Source organism: Triturus cristatus, chromosome 6 (assembly GCF_964204655.1).
Source record: "Triturus cristatus chromosome 6, aTriCri1.1, whole genome shotgun sequence".
Lineage (NCBI taxonomy): Eukaryota > Metazoa > Chordata > Amphibia > Caudata > Salamandridae > Triturus > Triturus cristatus.
This window is the reverse complement of record NC_140589.1, coordinates 1,898,294,323-1,898,315,764: the sequence shown is the minus strand read 5'-3', so window position 1 is coordinate 1,898,315,764 and position 21,442 is coordinate 1,898,294,323. Positions and strand designations below refer to the sequence as shown.

General features: G+C 43.9%; 1 protein-coding gene and 1 pseudogene across 1 annotated transcript in view; both read left to right on the top strand.

Annotated features, from left to right (window-relative positions):
- LOC146822360 (uncharacterized) overlaps positions 1-5,840 on the top strand; it is a 97,965-nt pseudogene extending 92,125 nt beyond the window's left edge.
- LOC146822359 (uncharacterized) overlaps positions 1-20,825 on the top strand; it is a 55,619-nt gene extending 34,794 nt beyond the window's left edge. Inside the window, exons 2-3 of the mRNA XM_085613450.1 lie at positions 2,978-3,037; positions 5,823-20,825. Of these exons, the coding sequence (XP_085469576.1) occupies positions 6,570-8,072 (1,503 nt within the window). The 5' untranslated portion in view covers positions 2,978-3,037; positions 5,823-6,569 and the 3' untranslated portion in view covers positions 8,073-20,825. The remainder of the gene's footprint in view (positions 1-2,977; positions 3,038-5,822) is intronic.
- Positions 20,826-21,442: the final 617 nt, after the last annotated feature.

Genomic DNA, 21,442 nt, shown 5'->3' with positions numbered 1-21,442 from the left:
GCAGGCAAGGGCTCGTTGACAGTCTTTCAGCGCCGTCGGTGAGACCATGGCTACAGTGCGGAATGAGGCGGTGCTCGTCGCAGTGCGAACAGGTCACGGTGCAAGCGACAGTGCTGGTTGAGGTGAGCTGGCGTCAGTCGGCCCAGACTGCGGTGTGGGACGGGGCGGTGCATCGTGTAATTTACGAGCTGTGCCCCCAAACCACGGTGCGGTGATGGCTGTCACAGGCAGCGACATCGGTGAGACCAGGGCAGCACAGTTAAGCGAGGCGGTGTGGAGTGGTGCCCACAGGTCTTGGTTCAAGCAGCGGCTCGGTGGCAGAGGCAGTCGTGGGTGAGACCAGGGCTGCGGTGTGAAGTGCGGCGGTGCCCTCTGTGGTGCCTTCAGGACATGGAGTCCACAACAGCGTCGGTGACCGTGTCTGCTGCTTTCCCCCTCTGTGGCAACTGAAACTGTAGTTCCAGAGGTGGTACCCAGAGGTAGGTGAAGGCTTTGCTGTACCTGAGACATTGTGAACTGGAGGCAAGCTCTATTTCAAGCCCTTGGAGATACTCGGCAACAAGTAAAGACAGTTCAGTCTTGTCCTTTCACTCCCCAAGGCAGAAGCAGCAATTGCAGGCCAACCCAACAAAGCATCTACACAGCAATGGGGCAGTACTCCTCCCTGCAGTTCTTCCAGCTCGTCTTCTTGGCAGGTTCCTTGATCCAAGCAAATTCTGGGGTCTGGGCCCCAATATTTATACTGCATTTCTCTTTCTTCTCTTTGACAGAGAGTGTCTGTGCTTAGTCCAAACCGGTTCTATCCTCCCTGGCCCAGCTTCGCTGCAGGAGATGGAGACAGCATTGTCCAAGGCAGACCTGGCCCTTTCAGGTGCAAGGAAATCTCCTCTCGCTACTCTAAATGCAGCCCAGGCCTATTCAGCCCAGCCCTGACTCATCCAGGAAAGGCAGGACACACCTCGATACCCCCCCCCACCCCAGTGACTGTCTGGAGGGAATGTCCATCCCCAGACCCTGTCACTCCAAAGCCGGATAGTCAATCCACAACCCAGCAGAGACACATAGGACGGCAAAGCAAAAAAATACCTACTTTCTAAAACTGATATTTTCAAACATAGAACATAAAAATCATCGTTACTAAAAGATGCATTTCTACATTCTGGGTACAGGCATACTAAACTCCATTTCTCTATATTGTCCTATTGGGAAGATATGCTGGTAAAATATTAGAGTATTCCCCATTCAATACTATGGGGCAGATAGCCTTTCAACAGTAAAAATCTAATACACTGCAGTTCACTTTCAGGGCATGTCACACACACCAGTACATGTCCTACCTTTCAAATACACTGCACCCTGCCCAAAGGGGTACCTTGGGCCTACCTTAGGGGTGACATATGTAATAAAAGGGAAGGTTGGGGCTTGGCAAGTGGGTGCACCTGCAAAGTCGACATGGTAGTAAGAACTGTACGCAGACTGTATTGTGAGGTCTGAGAACCCTTTGAAAGGCTGCTCGTGTGGGTGGCACAATCAGTGCTGCAGGCCCACTAGCAGCATTTGATTTACCTGCCCAGGCATGCTCAGAGCGCTTTACTAGGGACTTACCAGTAAATCAAATATGCCAATAATGGAAACACCAGTCTTTAGTCCAATATACAATAGGAGCACTTTCACTTTACCACTGAACAGTAGTGAGAAGATGCGCAGAGACACTAAACCAGCAAAAACAGTGTCAAACCCTGGAGGCCAGAAAGCAAAAAGACTGGGGAAACACACCAAAAGATGCCATGTCTAAAAACCCCGCACCCCAAACACCAAGCGTTTCTGTTCCAGGGTGTGGGGTTCCATATGTGTGTGTATGTGTATTTTTTTTTTTCTATTTTCTTTTCCATTATCACTCCCAACCAGGCTACACAGGGAGGCCGTATTTTTGTTGTCAATATAAATGCTGCAGTTCAAGCCAACAGGTCCGGTGTTGGGCGCCAGCCTTTTGACTTTGGCAATTCTTGATTTGTTCTGTCTTAATATTGCAAAACATTATAGTTGTGGGGCTGCCAGTCCTTTTCCAATCTACAAAAGTTTGAGTTAATGGCAAAAATACTAAAATGTGAATGACGCAACAGTCTTATGGATGACGTCTGACTGAAAACCATTAGACAAAGTGTTTTACACAAATTTGGTAAGCTCAAACTAATACCCAACCTAAAAAAAGACAATTGATCTGGTAGAGGCTGCCAACCTTTTGCCTTTGCTAATGCTTTTTTGTAATGTTTTTGTAGGTCTTTATTACAAATGGTACAGATGGTTGAAAGGTTAGCGAAATAGAGAGGCTTGCAAAACAAATTATAAAGACAGATGGACAGGTTTGGAGAAACATATTGATAAAGATAACCTTTCTCATAACCTTTCTGATAGAGCTAGATCAACTTGAAAAGATAGATCCATTGATAGAATGATAGAAAGAATTCAAAAAGATGGATCAATGTGCAAAGGTAAGTCTCATGGATAGAATGACGGTAAATAGGTTGATAGACCGGTAAATACATACATAGAAGGACAGGTAGATAGACGAGTTGATGGACACACAGATAGATAGGGTTGCAAAGACAGACCACACAGCACAGATTCAACTAGTAAAGTAATAATTAAATACCTACATAAGCACAGCAAACAAGAGCACTGAAAATACATTAAAAAGACCTTCAAGCAGGACATACAGACTAAGTTGGTTTACAAGCATAGCTGTAGACCTCAATTAAAATACATTCAGGAGTGCAATTATAAATGCATTTCATTGCATGCTGTCACTTAACGGGCAAATAACCACAGATACTAAGGAAGTTAAGTGAGGGGTTTTATTTATGAGTTCGCTTTATAAGCCAGTTGACCACTTAGTCTGGACGACTTAAGTTCAGTTTGATTATACAAAGTCAAAAAAAACAATAAGGTCTTTAACTCGTCTATTTTTCTTTTCTAGGTCCTGGCGCAGTCCTCGACCTGTTTTCTTGATGCCCTCGGAAAAGAAAAGATTGCCAGGGTAAGTCGCTCTTCTTTCTAATGCTAGGTATAAGAGAGGATAGGCTGGTTCCCAGAGAGCCAAACACCCATGCTCCTGATTTAGCCAACAAAAATGGTGGACGAGAAGTCTTTCTCTTTGGTTTGTGCAACTTAAGAAAAGGAATGGGAGATTGAAAGAAACAATTTTCAGTTATTGTGTCAACTGACTATTTATACAAGGCTTATAGACATTTAATATTTTAAGCCCGAAGAGTGGAACGATGAAAATGGTGCTTGATTGCTTCTATCTCTCACGTAACGCTCAAATCGTGTGAATCAGCAACGATTTACGTGAGAGATAGAAGCAATCAAGCACCGTCAGTGGAACTTGTGTCCTGACGGCCGCATCCATTTTCGAAGTGGTATACGCTAATTTTCAACTCTGAAGTCAGTTGAAATACTCAAGAGAAAGTTTTGTGAATGAAAGCAGCAAGAATAAGGAGAGAGGGAATAAGAAGAAGCCAACCCGGCAGAATAAGAGGCCCCTTGTGCAGATTAAACTCGTTACGAGCCCGTTCCCCTTTGATTGACTACAAGAGGTGGCAACTGCAACACTATTGGTTACATCTGTTCAATCACCTATATCCTAGGCTGGTATACAATTCCTGTGTCCTGAAGAAGACCCGATATGACTACTTACAACTAGCGGTTGATGTAGGGTCGAAACGTTGACGGTTCTCCAGTCCCTTATTAATCTGATTTCCTTGTTGACAATAAAAAGATAGGACATGTGCCTTACAAGGTTTATTGCATACCCATGAGGAAACTAAGGACTTTTTCAAAATAAGGAACTTTGTACATATTTTTGTTACGTTGTGTAAATACGTACATATACTGTAATTATCTGCACTGTCACTTATTGCACTAAGTCACTTTATTCACTTGTTCACTGCGTCGTTTTCTAAAAATATTGTATATACAGCCTTAGCTTTATCTTTTTCAATTTTCGGATTTTGCTTATCCCCAATTCAAAATACAAAGAATAAATTGCTATATCTAAAATTGTATATTTTTGTTTGATATTGATTATTCAATTGATTTATATATGCTGTGGTTTTTGATTTATTATGATTGAAAGTAATTGTTTCCCTATGGAACCATTGTTTATATTTTGTTGATGAGGCCCAGGTTCCTTGGGTTATAGGGTTACCCCTGTTTCTTTAACCCTTACCTGGCTTAGCCATGTTTCTCCTGATACGTGGCGGGTGTTGTGTCGGGTCCGGGACTCGGCCACGCTCTGCCATTGCGAGGTCGCTGCCAGTAATGAAAGAATTCTGGAAGGTGGCAGCAGGGAATTCAGTTACTTCTTCTCCTCCGGTCCTTTCACCAGAAAGTGTGGCGGTCCAAGCAGCTGGGATGATGGGGTTATTAAACCCTCACTGGTTTTCTCGCTTCCAGCCTCTGGCGAGGAAACGGGTTGGTTTTGGCTCCGAAAAATCTTCACAGGTGTAGCTCTTTCCGGCATCTGCACCTGTGCTGCTTTTCTCTTCTGTGTTTTCTGCTAAGCCACCTTCTTCCGTATTCCGTGGTTTAAAAAGTCCTCCCCGCTCTCTGATTGGTTCTGCGGTGACCTCGTGACCGGCACCATCAGGTTCTCCTGAGGTTGCGGTTTCCTTTTCTGTCTGACCCTCGTGATGACTATCGGGCTGCAGAGGAAGAGAAGAGTGTTCAGGTAAGCAGAGAACATGCCAGGGAATGGTATGCTCTTCTGATTCCTGTTCCTTCTCCCTTTTACAAATGCATTCTAAAAAGTGAATTACTATATAAAGAAACTATTCAAATGGAAACCATCTGCTATACTCTGATAAAGCAGAAATCGTGTAAACAAAGGCAGCTCCAGAAGGAATTTACAACATCATTAGCAGGAGGCAGTCACTGATCAACTGCAGTCACTGAGGTTAGCCAGTAGCTGAAGTAGGCTGACCTACTGCCCCATGCTGTATTCTGTAGTGGGTGGAATCAAATTGTGAATGGCACAGCAAACGACCAATGGATGGAGAGCTAAAACCCCTAAGTTAATCATATATGTAATTTTTGTAAAATATAAGGTTTTGGCTAACACCAGACTAAATGGAAAATGGTGCATGTGTAATTCTGTAGGTGTGCATGTTGGTGGAGGAAAAATGTGCATGCCTACAGAGTGATGCAACAGACGGCAACCTCATTGCACTTTTGTTATTCTTTCTTTTTTCTGATGTTTTGCAGCATTGGGAAAGCCTTTATGGTCTCCTATTGATGTTCTCATTATGTGTTTAAAATGTTTGTAAACCCCTTTTCCTTGTGTAGATCTGGTCAGAGACTCTGATCTCTGGAGTTACACTATGTGGAAGAAGCTCATAATACCAGTCCGGATCCTGTCCCAGGGTCTGATAGTATAAATGACTCCCTTGCAGCAATTGCTTATGTTTCCTGCCGTTCTTGGAATGCTCTGCGTTGCATGTTCCATCTTGTATTATTTGTTAGGTTGTGTGATAATTGAAGCATTCCCTGAATATGAATGGGGGCATCTTATCACTATGGGTTTAACATTGTATTGTGTCATGGGGAGACGATCTGACTCATTTAATAAGGAACCTTCTCTGGTGTCTTGGTTACTCCTTCAGTCCACACTCCTTGATAGAAGGGGATCATGGAAGGATCGTATGCCCTTTAAATGTCTACTGTATCTTTACATTGAAAGTGTAATCTAGAATTTCTTCAGCGCACTTGTCTGTATGGGCTCTGTATTTAAGGTTATTCAGTGCTTCTTTTTCTTAATCTAACAGGTGAAACAAATGCAGTAATAAATTAACAAGGTAAAGGCATTACCTATGACTGGAGTGGGCACTGATGTAAAAACAGAATACCACTAAATATCTTCCCTTGAGGGCTAATGCCTCGCCAAATCTTTCTGCAGCAAAAAAAACAAACTGCTCAACGAGGTCTGTACTTGGCTCTTAGGCATCAGCTGATATACATTGAAGACTTAACACACTGACATTCTGAAGCAAGTCCGATGATGTACTCATTACGAAGAAAGGGGTACCCTGGTATCAGAAAGAACATGCAGAAGAGAAACCGTATGGATATCTAGAATGTGGCAAAACATTTATTAGGCAGAGAAAGAGCAAGTGCAACAATCATAAATTCATACTGGAGAAAAACCATATTGATGGACTGTGTGTGGAAAAGTGTTCTTTGCAATGAAAGACCTAATGCAGCGTCAGTGTCCACCTAGAGTAGAACCCATATAAATGTACAGAATGTAATAAAGTGTTCCATAGGGAAAAAAATCTAAGGCGGCATTACAAAATCCACAATGGTGAGCAACCTTATGAATGTGCAGAATGTAACAAAGGATTTATTAGAAAGGCACAACTAATGTTACATCAGCATGTCCACACTGGGGAGTAACAGTATGAATGTACAGACTGTGATAAGGCATTTATAACAAATGGAGATCTAAAACAAAATCAGAAAATCCACACTGGGGAAAGACCATATACATGTACTGAATGTGATAAAGTATTCAGATGGAAGAATACTCTAAAGCAACATCAGAAAGACCACACTGGGGAGAAATGTATGAATGTAAAGAATGTTCCAAGGCATTTAGAACAAGTGGAGAGCTAAAGCACCATCAGAAACTCCATGCTGGAGAGAAACCATATCAATGTGCAGAATGTAACAAGGCATTTATTGAAAGGCGAAGTTTAAAAATACATCAGAAAGTTCACACAGGAGAGAAACCATATCAATGTACGGAATGTGACAAAGCATTTAGAAAAAATAGAGAGCTAAAGCAACATCAAATGGTCCACACTGGGGAGAAACCATATCAATGTACAGAATGTGACAAGGCATGTATAACCAATAGAGAGCTAAAACGACATCAGAAAATCCACACTGGGGAGAAACCATATCAATGTACAGAATGTGACCAGGCATATATAACAAATGGAGACCTAAAGCAACATCAGAAAATCCACACTGGGGAGAAACCATATCAATGTACAGAATGTAAAAAAGTGTTCAGAAGGAGGACGTTTCTAAAGCAGCATCAAAAAATCCACACTGGGGAGAAACCATATGAATGTACAGAATGTGACAAAGCATTTATAACAAATGGAATGCTAAAACAACATCAGAAAATCCACACTGGAGAGAGACCATATCAATGTACAGAATGTGACAAAGCATTTATAACAAATGGAATGCTAAAACAACATCAGAAAATCCACACTGGAGAGAGACCATATCAATGTACAGAATGTGACAAAGCATTTATAAGAAATGTAGACCTGAAGAAACATCAAAATGTCCACATTGGAGTGAGACCATTCAAATGCACTGAATGTGAGAAGGCATTTTCTATTAAGGGCAACCTAGAGCGGCATCAACAGATCCACTCTGGGGAAAAACCGCATGAATGTACAGAATGTGACAAGGCATTTATCGGAAAGTCCCATCTAATGCGACATCAGAAAGTCCACACCGGGGAGAGACCCTATAAATGCGCTGAATGTGATAAGGCATTTATTGGAAAGTCACAACTAATGCAACATCAGAAAGTCCACACCGGGGAGAGACCCTATGAATGCACTGAATGTGACAAAGCATTTATAACAAATAGACAGCTAAAGGAACATCAGCAAATCCACACTGGGGAGAAACCCTATGAATGCACTGAATGTGACAAGGCATTTATTAAAAAGTCAAATCTAATGAGCCATCAGAGGGTCCACACCGGGGAGAAACCCTATGAGTGCACTGAATGTGATAAGGCATTTATTGGAAAGTCACAACTAATGCTACATCAGAAAGTCCACACCGGGGAGAGACCCTATGAATGCACTGAATGTGACAAAGCATTTATAACAAATAGACAGCTAAAGCAGCATCATCAAATCCACACTGGGGGGAGACCCTATGAATGCACTGATTGTGATAAAGCATTTATTAAAAATGGAGAGCTACAGCAACATCAAAAATTCCACACTGGGGAGGAACCATCTAAATGTTCTGAATGTAATTAAGTGTTTAGATGTAAGAAGAATCTAAGGCAACATCAGATAGTCCATTCTGCCGAGAAACCCATATGAATGTACAGGATGTAATAAATTGTTTCAAAGCAAGACCAACCTTAAGCAACATCAATAAATCCTCACTGAAGAGAAACCATATGAAAGTGACCAGGGATTTATTTATAAGCAAAAATTAATTCAACATTGGAAAGTTCACACATGAGAGAAACCATATCAATGTATTGAATGTCACAAGACATTTATAACAAATGAAAAACTGAAGCAACATCAAACGCCTCATGGACAGAAATCCTATGCACGTACAAAATGGAATAAAGTGGTCCACAGGAAGAATAACTAAAGGCAGCATCAATAAATCCACACTAGGGAGAAACCATATTAATGGACAGAAAAAACCTTAATACAAAACCACATTTAATATGACCTCAGAATGTTCAAACAGGAGATAAACCACATAAATGTGTTGAATGTGGTAATGCACTCATAAGAGATGGAGACCTAATGCAACATCAAAAGTCCACACTGAAGACTACACTGAACGTGGCAAGGCTATTAAAGGGAGTGTTAAAACAACATCAGAAAGTCCCAGCTGGAAAACATCTAATAATAATAGTAATAATACTAAATTAACTTGTAATGCGCCTGGTTACACCAGCTAGTGTGTCCCCGCGCTGCAAGGCTACTCGGACCTCTCTGTAGCGGCCAATCTCAGTGTGATGCATGATCTATATCTGAAAGAGCCATGTTTTTAGTTTTTACCGGAAGGAGTTTTCTGATGGTTCTGTCCAGAGGGCTTGGGGGAGGGTGTTCCAGTGCTTAGCGGCTAGATAGTGAAAAGATCTTCCACCCATTTTTGCTCTTTTGATTACTGGGATTTTAACCTGCCCCGTCCCCAGGGACCGCAAGGCCCTAGATGGATGAAAGGTGACATTAGACTATGTAGGTAGCTAGGTTCCTTTCCCTGCAGAATACGCTGACACACAGAGCATTAAAGAGGATTCTTTCCCTCACCGGGAGCCAGTGCAAGGCCGCCAGGGCATTCCTGGAAGAGGCTCTCCTGGTGAGCATCAGAACAAGGCAAGCCGCCGCATTCTGGATGCATTGTAGTCTCTGAAAACTCTTACCACTGACACCTAGGTATAGAGCGTTCCCATAGTCCAGGCGAAAAGTTACCAACGCATGGACTAGAGTTTTCCTTGCGGCTACAGGGAGCACATCCAGGATCTTCCGAAGGCCTTTCATTATTCAGAAACATTTTCCAGCCATCGTCTTAGTGTGGTGATCAAGCGAAAGCTTGGAACCCAGCCACATCCCCAGGTTCTTAACCTGGTTTCTGGGGTTGGGAGTAGTGTCTAGTGTCTGCGGCCACCACCTCGATGAACATACATCCTACAATCAGGACTTCCGTCTTACTGAAGTTCAATTTTAGACAGTTACTCAACATCCAGGCTGCCAGCTCCTGTAAACAGGAGGCGAAGGTGGTGGCTGCTTCTATGTGGGATTGAGATAGAGAGACTACTAGTTGCGTGTCATCCGCATATGACACGACACTAATACCGTATTTTCTGATGATGTCTGCCAGAGGGGCCACATCAAGATTAAAAAGAGTAGGGCTTAGAATGGAAACCTGGGGAACTCCTTGAGCCAGCTTAATGCTCTTAGAGTAGTGTGGTCGTTGGGACACTTGGAAACTTATGTCCTGTAGAAAAGATCTCAGCCACTTCAAGGGCAGATTATCCAGCCCTCCTTCCTTGAGGCGCTGTAGGAGTATTGGATGGGCGACGGTGTCAAATGCGGCACGGAGGTCCAACAGGACCAATGCCACCGTCTGCCCTTCAGCCACGTGCCTGCGTATGGTTTCTGTAGACAGAAGCAGTGCTGACTCCATGGAGTACATGGCCCGAAAGCCCGATTATGTCGTATGGAGTAGGCTGTGCTGGTCAATATGCATTGTTAGTTGTGTATTCACCACTTTTTCTGCTATTTTAGCAAAATATGGCAGAAGCGAGACTGGTCGTAGGTTCTCCAGCTGACTCGCACGTACTTTTTTTTATGGGGATAACCACCGCTTCTTTCCACTTTTGTGGGACCACCCCTGAATCAAAGGAGAGTTTTAAGAGGTGTCCAATATAGGGTATTAGTACCTCCATACTCTCCCTCAACGTTTTTGGAGTCGAAGAGTCCCTAGGTGAACCAGACTTAATACTCAGGGCCGTCTTTTTGAGTTCATCGCAGGTGGGGAGGTTAAAACTGGAGAGGCGGAGTGCTTCCTCCATGATACATATTCCTGTCCCCTCCGACCTCCCATTGCGTGCCTTCTCCGGAAAGGTGTTGTAAATATTTTCCACCTTCTCAGAGTAAAAGTCTGCTATCCGGTTGCAAGACTCCACTGAGTCGCTGCTAGGAGCTGTGGTTCTGACTAGTGATGATAGATTCTTAAAAATCATAAATAACTCTCTAAAGGAGTTTACGGCTTGCTCTATCGTCGTATTATAATACGCGGCCCGAGTTTTCCCAAGGAGCGCATGGTAGTGTTTAAGGCTGGTTTTATATGTGGCCCTCCTTTGATCTGAAAAGTCTCCTCTCCAGCTTCTTTCCAAGCGCTTACATGACGACTTAATCGCCCTAAGTTCTTTGTTGAACCAAGGGGCAGAATTTGGCTGTCTCCTCGGTGCACTCGTGGCCCATGCGGCCATTCTGTCTTACGCCTCCGTTATCCTGTCATCAAGCAAGATGCAGGCGGATTCTGCATCACTTCCACCCGGTGGACTGCCCTGCTGGAGGGCATGATTAAAATAGGCTGCTGAGAATCCAGCGCATTTCCTCTGCGGTCTCCAGCTCTTGCCTTTTGCAGTAGAGGAGTGTTGGGAATCCTAGTGCTAAAAGGAATCATATAATGGTCTGTCCATGGGTCTGCGGTACTATTTTTAACTGTTAGCGCCCCCAGTTGGCAAAAATAGGATCTGATAGGTGGCCATGTTGGTGAGTCGGGAGGGATGTTTGCAGCACCAGCTATAACGCGGCCAACTCCTGACAGAGCTCTTGCGCTGCGGTATTATTAATAGCATCAAAGTGTAAATTCATGTCTCCTAGCCCCAGTACTTTGGAGTACCGCAGTGCCGGTTGTATTACTAGTTCTCTGAGGCTAGATGCAAACTGTACAATAGAGCCTGGTGGTCTATAAATTAAAAAACCTTTCATGACATATTTAGTATTCGCTATGAAAGTGAAGAAGCCTGCCTCACTGGCTTCGATGGTCACTGCTTCTAATGAGCATTGTACCGCTAGCTTATGGATGATGGCTATCCTGCCCCCCTGTTCGCTTGGCGATCAAGTCTGACGATCCCATAATTCAGAGGGAGGGCCTCAAGGATTTCTGGTGCAGAATCTTCATTCAGCCAAGTCTCAGTCAAAACATGATATCTGGTTGGCTATCCGTCAGATGGTCGTAGAGCTCGTATTTATGCTTATTGAGGGATCTACAATTGACCAGTATCATTTTAATTTCCTGATCCTTGTTAGTTTGTACCTTGTTGCCCGCCATCGTATAAGAACAGTGGCTGCAATTATGTGTGCTAGACCCCATCTGTATACTATGTTTACATAGATCTTGGATGGGGGGGGCACATTGAGTATAATTGCTCTATGGTGTATTTGTGAGATGGTAAAAAACGGGCAGGGGTTCTGGCCCCAGGCCCCGGCCGGCCATGGCCAGGCGCAGACGGGCTTGCCTATGGCCCTCCTTTGTCGTGCCAGCGGCGCGCCCGCTGCACGTGTCAGCTGCGCGTCGGGACAGGCATGCAATTTAAATAGTTTCCTCCCCTCTCCACACTAGACCGCTGACTGCCGTCCAGCCCAGGGGACCGGAAGTACCTCGCCTTCTTTCCCTGCCCTCCGTTCAATCGGCACTGAAACGCCGCGACGCACCGGGGCAGGAAAACAAAATCAACTCGGATGCTCTGTGCGTGATTAGCAAGCCGTGAGTAACCATACATAAGGCGGAATACGTTTGCCTACATTACTTGTGTCTGTCTTCCCAGTGACTGTTCTCCTTCTCCTGAGAACCACCCAAACAAGTGGCAGCGTTCCTTTGTCTTCTGGAAGAGTGTCTCAATCGAGTGGTAACAGCATGACAAGAAGAACACATCACAATAAATGTGTACTGGCATTTGTAAAAAAAAAGACCGAACACAACATCAAAAAGTCCACCCTGGGGAGAAACTATATAAATGTCCTGAATATGACAATTCATTTTTGGCAGCGCAAAGCTACTACAATAACAATAAGTCAACACAGAGGAGAAAGTCATGACAGTGGAGAATGCATATCACTGCACTCAAAGCAGCAAGACATCCTTTACAACGGAGATTCCTAAACTTATTTAGCTTACCGCGATTAACTTTTTATTTTGTCTTCTTTCTTAATGCTTCCACTGCCCCTTTTTTGTTTTCAACGTCCCCCAATTGCACCAGAGGCTACTACCTCCCCCTGGATCATTCTGGTGCCCGCGGAGTGGGGGGGTGGGAGGGGGCAGTATTGCTCACTTTGGGAACGACTGCTTTACAAGGTCAAAGCTAATGCAACATCAGAAAGTCGTTGATGCTCCACCGCCATGACGCGTTTCGGCCTACCAGAGGCCTTGATCACATGGCGCCATAGTTAGAAGCCTGAACTTTTAAAGTGCTAGTGCAAGGTCATGTGCCAAATACTACCAATGAACATAGACAACAGATTTCATCGTTAATATGTCAGTGCACGTATACAATATACAAAAATAACTGTTAAATACGTAATTGTCTCCAAGAAAAACGAGTAGGGGCCAAAAAAACACATATATAGTAAACACACGTTTAGGCAAATTGCAAAAACATGTCACGTTCTAATAACAGCTAATGGGTGGAATAAAAACCGATAGTTATTGGAAAAAATAGAATGTATCTATAACATTGCCATACATTATTGTTTCCCGCAAGGGGTACATACACATGTAACAAAACAAAAAGATGATGAGATAATATAGATGCTGGGCAAACTCCCCATAACTGCCAACCATGAAAGGAAATTATTCATTGATTAACCTTTGGACTGTCAATATTGTTGACTAACAAATTTATCCAACTGGGTGTCATGTCCTGGGACGGTTGCCCTGGACCCTGACATGTTGGAAGATATCAACCATCTTTTCTGTGAGTAGGTTGGGGTGAAAAAATGCCCATAGATAATGTGACTCTAATTTATCATTTTTGTTCCCTGTGCGTGAATGGTTTAATCCATTGTTATTTGCAGATTTATACCTGAAATCGGTTAGCTGCTGGTGTCACTAAGGCCTCCTACATCTGACTATGTTCTAAAGTGCTCGTGCTAAGTGATTGAAACAATAAAGCATTATTTCTAGTGGCTCCTAAATAAAAGGAAGGGGAAGGAGGAGGGGAAAGAAAGGGAAGGAAAGGAAAGTGACTTCCAATTATATATATATATATTTTTTGTTTTAAACTAAAATTCCCTTTACCTCTTCACGTCATCTCCTCTCCTTGATCTTCCTTGGTGACGTCTAACGTCGTAAAGAGGAAGCAGAAGTGTCTTTCCGTTTCCTCTAAAACGACGCCGATTGCCTCCACTTCGCGATGTTACAATAGGTGTTTTTTGGGGGGGGGGGGGAAGACCACCATAGCCCTCAATAGAGTGTCCCTCACTCTGAGGGATGCAAGATAAAAGAATCTCAAAGGATGATCCAGTTGTGGTGCAGTTGACGGGAGGGCGTCCATTGTGGGCCCTCCTCGGTCCACTGGTGGAGTGGGACAAACTTGCCCACAAAGATTGGGATCCCTCAAAGACGTCTATGGTGCATTAGCAGGCCAGCCAATGCCTGGCTACTGGTCGATCTACGCCATGGTTGGATCGAAATCCTTAGGTGGGGGCTAGTGCCGCATGGGTGTGACAAATCCAGACTCGGATAGCACTCCCGGTCAAGCAGACGCCGGTGCAACGTTTGGCTATCTTGGATTTGTCCTCTTGGGTGTCTGGCGACTGGTAGTAGCAAACCTTTTGCGTGGCAACCAACTTGTCGGTTTGGGCTACTCCAGGTCTTGATTCCCTGGAGCTTGTTCCAGGAGATTAGCTGACTCGTGTTTGGAGTCACTGCTGTATGTTAGGGCTGGGAATAAACTTTTTCCCCAGCCCAGAGCCCATGGCACAGTTAAATCAATTTTCAGGTGAACGAGGCAGGGATTCCCCAATTTCCCAATTACTTTTTGTCATAGCTATGCACCCTCTTGTTTGCCACATGCAGGCCAGACATCTTCATCAAGGACTCCAACTCAAGCAGGGACCACTGCTTCTTTTCCTATATGCAGATGACATACTCTTCATTAGACATCCTACAGACAACCACCCCCCACTTATTGGAAGAGTCTCTCGGGGTTGCAGATTAATTGGGCCAAGTCTGAGCTATTTCCGCATACAGACGCTACTCATCCAGCACCGATTAGATACTCCCTCCAATGGACTGATGGCCATACTTGATACCTGGCACTCAAATACAAAAAGACGAGCACCAAGTACTACAATTAAATTATGGCCCGGCAATGGCTAACCTGGAAGTGCAGGTTGAGAGGTGGATTAAGCTGCCACTCTCAATGGCTGGCCGAGGGGCCATTATTAAGATGGCTGTGCTGCCCCGGTTTTTATATCTATTCCTTAACATTGCAATCCTGCTCCCAAACTTTCTTTCGAACATTACTTAGCCATTTATTGCGCATGATGTTGGCGGGTCATACTCCCGGCTAAAGTGGGATGCCCTGACATTACCATGCGATCGAGGAGGCCTGGCAATGCCCGTCCCACAACTAATCTAGTTGGCAGCCAAATGCCAATTTGCACATAGATGGTACCATCCCGATGCTCGCATTCCCTATCTGAAACCGGAACTAGACCAACAGCAGGACATGCCGAATTAGGCCCCACTGCCTAAGGGTGTTCCACTAGATGTCACTGATATCAATACGGCATCCACGACATGTTGGGAATGGCGAACACTGCACCGTAAACTTGGCGGTGGCATTCTTTATTTCCCAAAGCTTCCTCTGAAGAACAATCCCTGGCTAATGTTGACTAGCGAACCCCTCACACAGCGCATATTATGCCACTGTAACATTTACACTATTGGAGACCTGTTCCCAGACGGCCATGTGTTGCAGATTGCAGAAGGTCCCCAATGTCAGAACATAAATTACATGCACCGCTTCATATTTCAGCATCTCTTCGCAAACCTGCGCTCTCAGCTGAATAGCTATCCTCTTGCCCCATAGGAATTCACACCACTCACACTGGTAGCGTCCAGCCTGGATAGTACGCATCTGACATCCAAACTATACAGTGCATATTTAGCACTAAAACCTGACACAACCACCAAGGTACGTGAGGCATGGGCGCAGGACATTGGCACGCCAATTCCACATAAAATGAGCGATTATTACTGTACACAAATTAAGAAAATATCTCTTAATCATGCACAAACTACTTCACATAAAGTTTACCTCACCCCACTGGACATTGCCAAGTACGACATAAGCAGACCAGATCACTGTCCCAAATGTCGCACCCCTGTGGCAGATTATGCACACCTCACATGGACCCGTCCTACCATATCCATATACTGATTACGATCTGTTCGCTCATCCCTACAATACTAGGAGCCGATGTGCAGCCTGACCCAGCGGTGGCACTCCTCGGCTACACTGCCAAGCTCCCTAGATCAGTGCGCAGGCTTGCATGATCCAGTGAGCCAAACGGTAGTTTGCAGTACACTGGGGAGGAGCAATGCCTTCATCTTCATCCGCCTGGATAAAACGCATGTCTTATTGTGACAGTGTCAGCGTGGACTTTGCCTCTCTTCAGCCCCGTCGTCGCGCCACATTGATCTTTGGCAACCCTTGTGTGATTACCTATGAACCCTTGAGCAAGGCAGTGCTATGCACTGAACGCCCCCCCCCCCCACAAACCCCTGTACACCCATCCCCAATTCGCTGCTAGATTTCCCAGTCCGTTGGGTCATTGACGTCCACAGCCATACTTCTCAGGATACCTCACCTTCTACTGCCTTAATTTGTTTCTATCTCTCCTATATCTGTTACCTATCGTACCTTATAGGCGCGTGATTGGAAAAGATACCACTGCAATGTAAAATGTGGAAATGTATAATATACTATGTACTATGTTGGCACTTATGACATCTTTTTGTTATGACAAAATCAATAAAAAGATTTTTTCTAATTAAAAAAAGATCAAAGATAGTGGTATGATTAAAAAATGTGAGATGTGAAAAGAGGTATTAGGTGTATCTCACATCTATCGCTTGAAGAACCAGGTCAACATGTTTCAACAAACTTTGCGCCCTATGGGTCGATGGCTTTCATCAGGACTCAAAGGTTGTTTTATAGTATCCCTTCATGAAGTCAAATTTAATTAATGGGATCCTTTCCCTCCAACTTTTGGAGATTTTTTCTTCTTTTTTGGTCACATGGGACTTTAGACGGTCTTCATAGGTCTGGGCAGAGGTGTGGTATTACCATTCCTTTCATTAGAGAAGAGAAGCTTAGTCCTTCAGTGTGCCCTCCACGTCACATCCTATCGAACCTGCAGAAGTATGTTACACATTTACATTTTGTAAAATAAAAGTTCTTGGCTAACACCAGACGAATAACGGAAACGGTGAATGTGGCATTCTGTATTTGTGCTCATATGTGCATGAGTGAACAGAAAGTGACAAGGCATTTATTAGACGGGCACAGCCGATAAACCATCAAAGTCCACTCCTGTGACTAAACCTAATACGACTTAAGAAAGTTCCCATGGTAGAGAAATGATATGAATGTACTGAATGCAACAGGGAAAAAAAACATGAAACGAAGAACACATTTGTCAAAAACGAAAGACCTAACATGACATCATAGTCCATGTTGGCAGAAACCACTTTTTTATAGGAGGAACCCAATTTGTCAACATGCATTCCAGGGAAATCTGTATCAGTCTTCAGTGTGACACGACATTCATTGCAAAGGAATAGCTAACGATTGATCAGAAATCATACACTGGGGAGAAGCCATTTGAATATTATAAACATGAAAGAGCATTTCCTGCCAAGCGCTCTCTGATGAGGCGTCAAAAAGGCCTCCCGGGTTTAAGATGCACTGATTGTGAAGTCTTTCATTTGAAACAGTCATCAGTCGCTGCGTCAATACACCCACACCTGTACACTGATCTAGGGAATGAAATGCCTGAATAAAAGGTGGAGCAAAGGAACAGGAATGGTGGCAGACATCGTAGGTGCCGAAGGATTAGTCAAGAAAAGGTTCCAGGACAACTTCCCTATTTCCCACAGAGGTGACGAATGCAAACTCCAGAGAGCATCAAACTTTCTCAGAATGCAAACGTTAAAGAAGCAACAGCTAGATTTCTTTCCCTGTTCCCAGCCTTCTGTGGTATAAGGATTGTTTTGGCTTCTTCATGATAAGACCTGGCTCTGCTTATTAACTCCGTTATGTAAGATTTGTTCTGCAAGGCCTTCTAGAGCTCGTATCCACAGTTTTAGAGACATTTGGGATAATAAAGTTCAGAGTGTGTTATCTACGATGTTATGTTCATGCTGTTTATTGTTGACATTTTATTCCTTTCATTAGCAATACTGCCGGGGAGAGGACAAGTGAAGTTTTGGGGTCGGTTGGAAGTCAGATGCCACTGGCCTTTTAGGATTTCAGCCCCGAAGTTTGTGTGCATGAGGTGTATGGTTTCATGTTTAACGGGAGCTTCCACCAGTTGTACAGACATTGCAGGATAGTTTGCTGGACAACCTGTGAATAAGAGGCTTCTACTTGGATCAGTGATTACAATCTCCTATATCACGTGTAGGAAACCATTGTATCATTTCTACTTCTGTGCGGTGTATTTTTTTAAAATGCTAATTTGTAATAAAATGAACATCTGCTGAAAGGACCGACTGCAATCCTAGATGTTTGAACGCTGTAAACGTTCTTATACTGTACAGTGTATGTAGTTATTTACTCTCTTAAAGAATGCTAATGTCCATTCAGGATATGCCCTTGCAATATAAACAATCATTTGCAATGCAATAGGTCTCGCATTTGCAATTGTTTAAGCTAGTGGCATTGTAAATGACAATTCCTTTTATTTATCTGTTTTGATAATTAACACATAAATAAAAGGCACTGTCATGTACAATGCCAATAGCTCAAACTCTTGTAAATGCGAGACCTATTTCAAAGAAGCGGACGCCATTGTCCCTGGCAGCTTGGAAAGTGAAAGCACGCATGGCGTGCTGAATACTGCAGGAAAACATATCGTGCCTGCAGTAGGAGAAACTCATTAAAGAAAATAGTGCTTATAGACTAAATAAAACATACCGTGTAACTAAGTAAAAGGGCCAGTCCTCATGGGAGGTTATAAATGAAGATAAGGCAGTACTTAGGAGTGACTAACAAGCCTATTAACAAATCAAAAGCCATGATTTACAAAAGACAATGACCCAAGCCATAAATATTGGCGGAGAGTGGGCAGGGCTTCAAGTCCATTCTCGAATACAGCATGCCTCGCAGAGCAGCGCATGCGCTGCCCAGGCTCGATCTAAAAAGTAGCAAGGGTACAACACTCACAGCACTGGCATGCCTCATAGTCAGCTACCACAATGCCAACAGCAACATCCAACATTAGCAAATTCCACCCACTGACTTAACTATACACAAAGGGCAGATCTTTTGGTACACATCAAACACAATTCGGATATGTCTTATAGGCTAATGTCCTTAAACATGTGACCGCATCGACTTAACAATGTTTTTTTTTTTAAACTCTATCCAGATACACTTACAATTGCCTCTAACTCAACAGAGAATGTTAAACAAGCCTTCTGGAAAACATAAAAGCTATTCAGTTTATTTATTTATTATAGTTTTCTGATAAAGCACTATTTATTCCCAACGGGAGTTCCAGCACTTTAAATGTGCATTTTAGAGTCAGGAGACAATATTACTATGAAAGGGTGGTATTTACAGCAAAACATTTGGAAGATAACAGCCATGTGACATAAGAAGCAGTCAGTCTTAGAAGGCTGGGGCAGTGGGGAAAAATAATGGGCACGGGCAACAAACCAGCATCCTGCAACAGGACCAGGTGAGACTGGGGACTAAGACCCAAGATCAGACACTGTGCGCTGAGAGCCCAGTTTAGTTTTGAAGATCTGGAGGGAGGGTGCAGTGAGGGCATCCTATCTTATTCCGAGCAGAGCTCGAAAAGATGCATTTTATGGAGACTTGTTCTTGGAACTTGTGCAGTGATGAGAAGCATTGGGGTTTGCTTCTAAGTGTTCTGTTGCAGCAGACTCCCTACGAGAGGTCAGCAAATGTAATTGAGTGGCTGTAGGTGAGAAAAGCTTGTGACAGCGACGGTCTAAGGGAGCTGAGTTTAGTGCCTAGATTGGAGCAATGGAGAGAATGTGTGAAAGATTTTTGCATATACTGCAGACAAACGAAAATGCAGAAGGTAATTAAATAATAAACACGTGCATTAACATGCAGAAGTTAAAGCTCTCACCGCTCTAGTAGTTGGTCCACTTGTGCAGCTCTGCCTCCATGGTGGGACTGGGGGCTCTAGCCAAGCCAGGGTTCAGAGCCACGCTTGACCCCTCCCGGTCAGAAACAGAGCGCGGTGTCTCTAAAGCGGGTGCCACGCTCAGCATGCAAGTTTATTTAATAAAGGTAAAAGAAAGTGCGGTGTTGCCATTGTACTGTGGAGGTAGGGGGCAGGCACTTTTAAAGTTAGAGCGGCATTGCGCTCAATAAGAAAGCGGCTACCATTGTCCTGTGTGGGTGCGCTGCAAATTCAACATAAAGCAGCCGCCATTTTTCCCCCACTCCCTGGGTGAGCAGGTGGCTCACCTTATGATGAACCATGCAAACATATTGCTGATTGGCGCTTTTAATTATTGGGCCAATGATGCTCTGGGCGGCGCGCATGCTGAAGAGCTAACTGACCTACTTAATGGGTTAAATTTCACTCAATGGGTGTAGTGGAGGCGGAGCTACAGGTACACACATTGCTATGTTAGCATAAACGTCTTAGAAGTCAAAACGCCATCTTGCCACTTTTGCTGCCTTTGCACACGACACTGCAGGTAGATATTATTATAAGAAAACTGCTTGCTTGCTTTTTCTTCACATGAGAACGGTCTGTTGTTCACATCCCTAGACGTGCACCGCGACCTTGGTCTGAACATTGTGTGCAGAAGCAGTCAGGGCCAACAAACAATGTATGCTTTGGAATTCAGGTTGATCGGCCCACGCTCTAGCCATAACACGCACACAGCTGCAAATATCTGAAACTCGAGTGCCTTTAATATTGTAGTTTGCATGCATGAGATAGACACTTTTGGAGAAGACCTTTTCCAGACACAGAGCAAAGCTGATCCTGTGATGTGATTCCCCTAAGCTGATATTTACGGTATGGGGTTCCCCATTTAAGCCTAGAGACCCTCTATTAGTTTATTAATACTAGCTTAGGAATGAAGGGAGGGTGGTTGTAATACACTATCATTTGTAATATGATTTCTCCCTTCATTTTCTATGGTATTGTAACAATGCTGATGGTTTTATTTTTAATCATTTGTCTGCTTATGTTAGCCAAAGTACTGCATCTTAGGACACGTAGTTTATAAAATAAACATTTTAAACTTTACTGTGTCTCTGATTACTCTTGTTGTGGACTGATATGAGAATAATAACGAACAGGTATTTCTGATTCCCACCATTCCTGAGAGTACTCTAAGTCGCTTGTTCTGGGTTGTCTAATCATTGGTCGCTTTGAGATGATACGGAGAACGAATGTGACCCTGATGCTAGTCGGATAGCGGTTCTGGGGACTGAGGTGAGTTTTTGGTACACCGCAACTCACTGAGGTCCTGGTTTCCTGCGCATAGTTCTGTGCATGAGCAGAATCTCTGCAACATGGGTAACTCTGGCCACACACATTAGGGGACACACCCTAGACCATGATTGGACGGTTAACACCACAGTGTTGGCTTTGACAGTTTCTCCCTGTACATGGTCTGACCACCACCTAATACAGTATACTATCAACAATATAGCCAAGATCATTCAATCAGTAGCTAAAGGGACTATGGCCAGGAACTGGAAGAGTATGGACAAAACTTCCTTCTTGGATACGCTGACAAACACAGTCACTACCACTCAGTCCTCCATCACAGCCACTGTGGAAAGCCTCACCGCATGGCTATTAGCGGCCAGCAACAATCATGCTCTGCTTAGGAGGGTGAAATCTGTTAGGCGCCACAA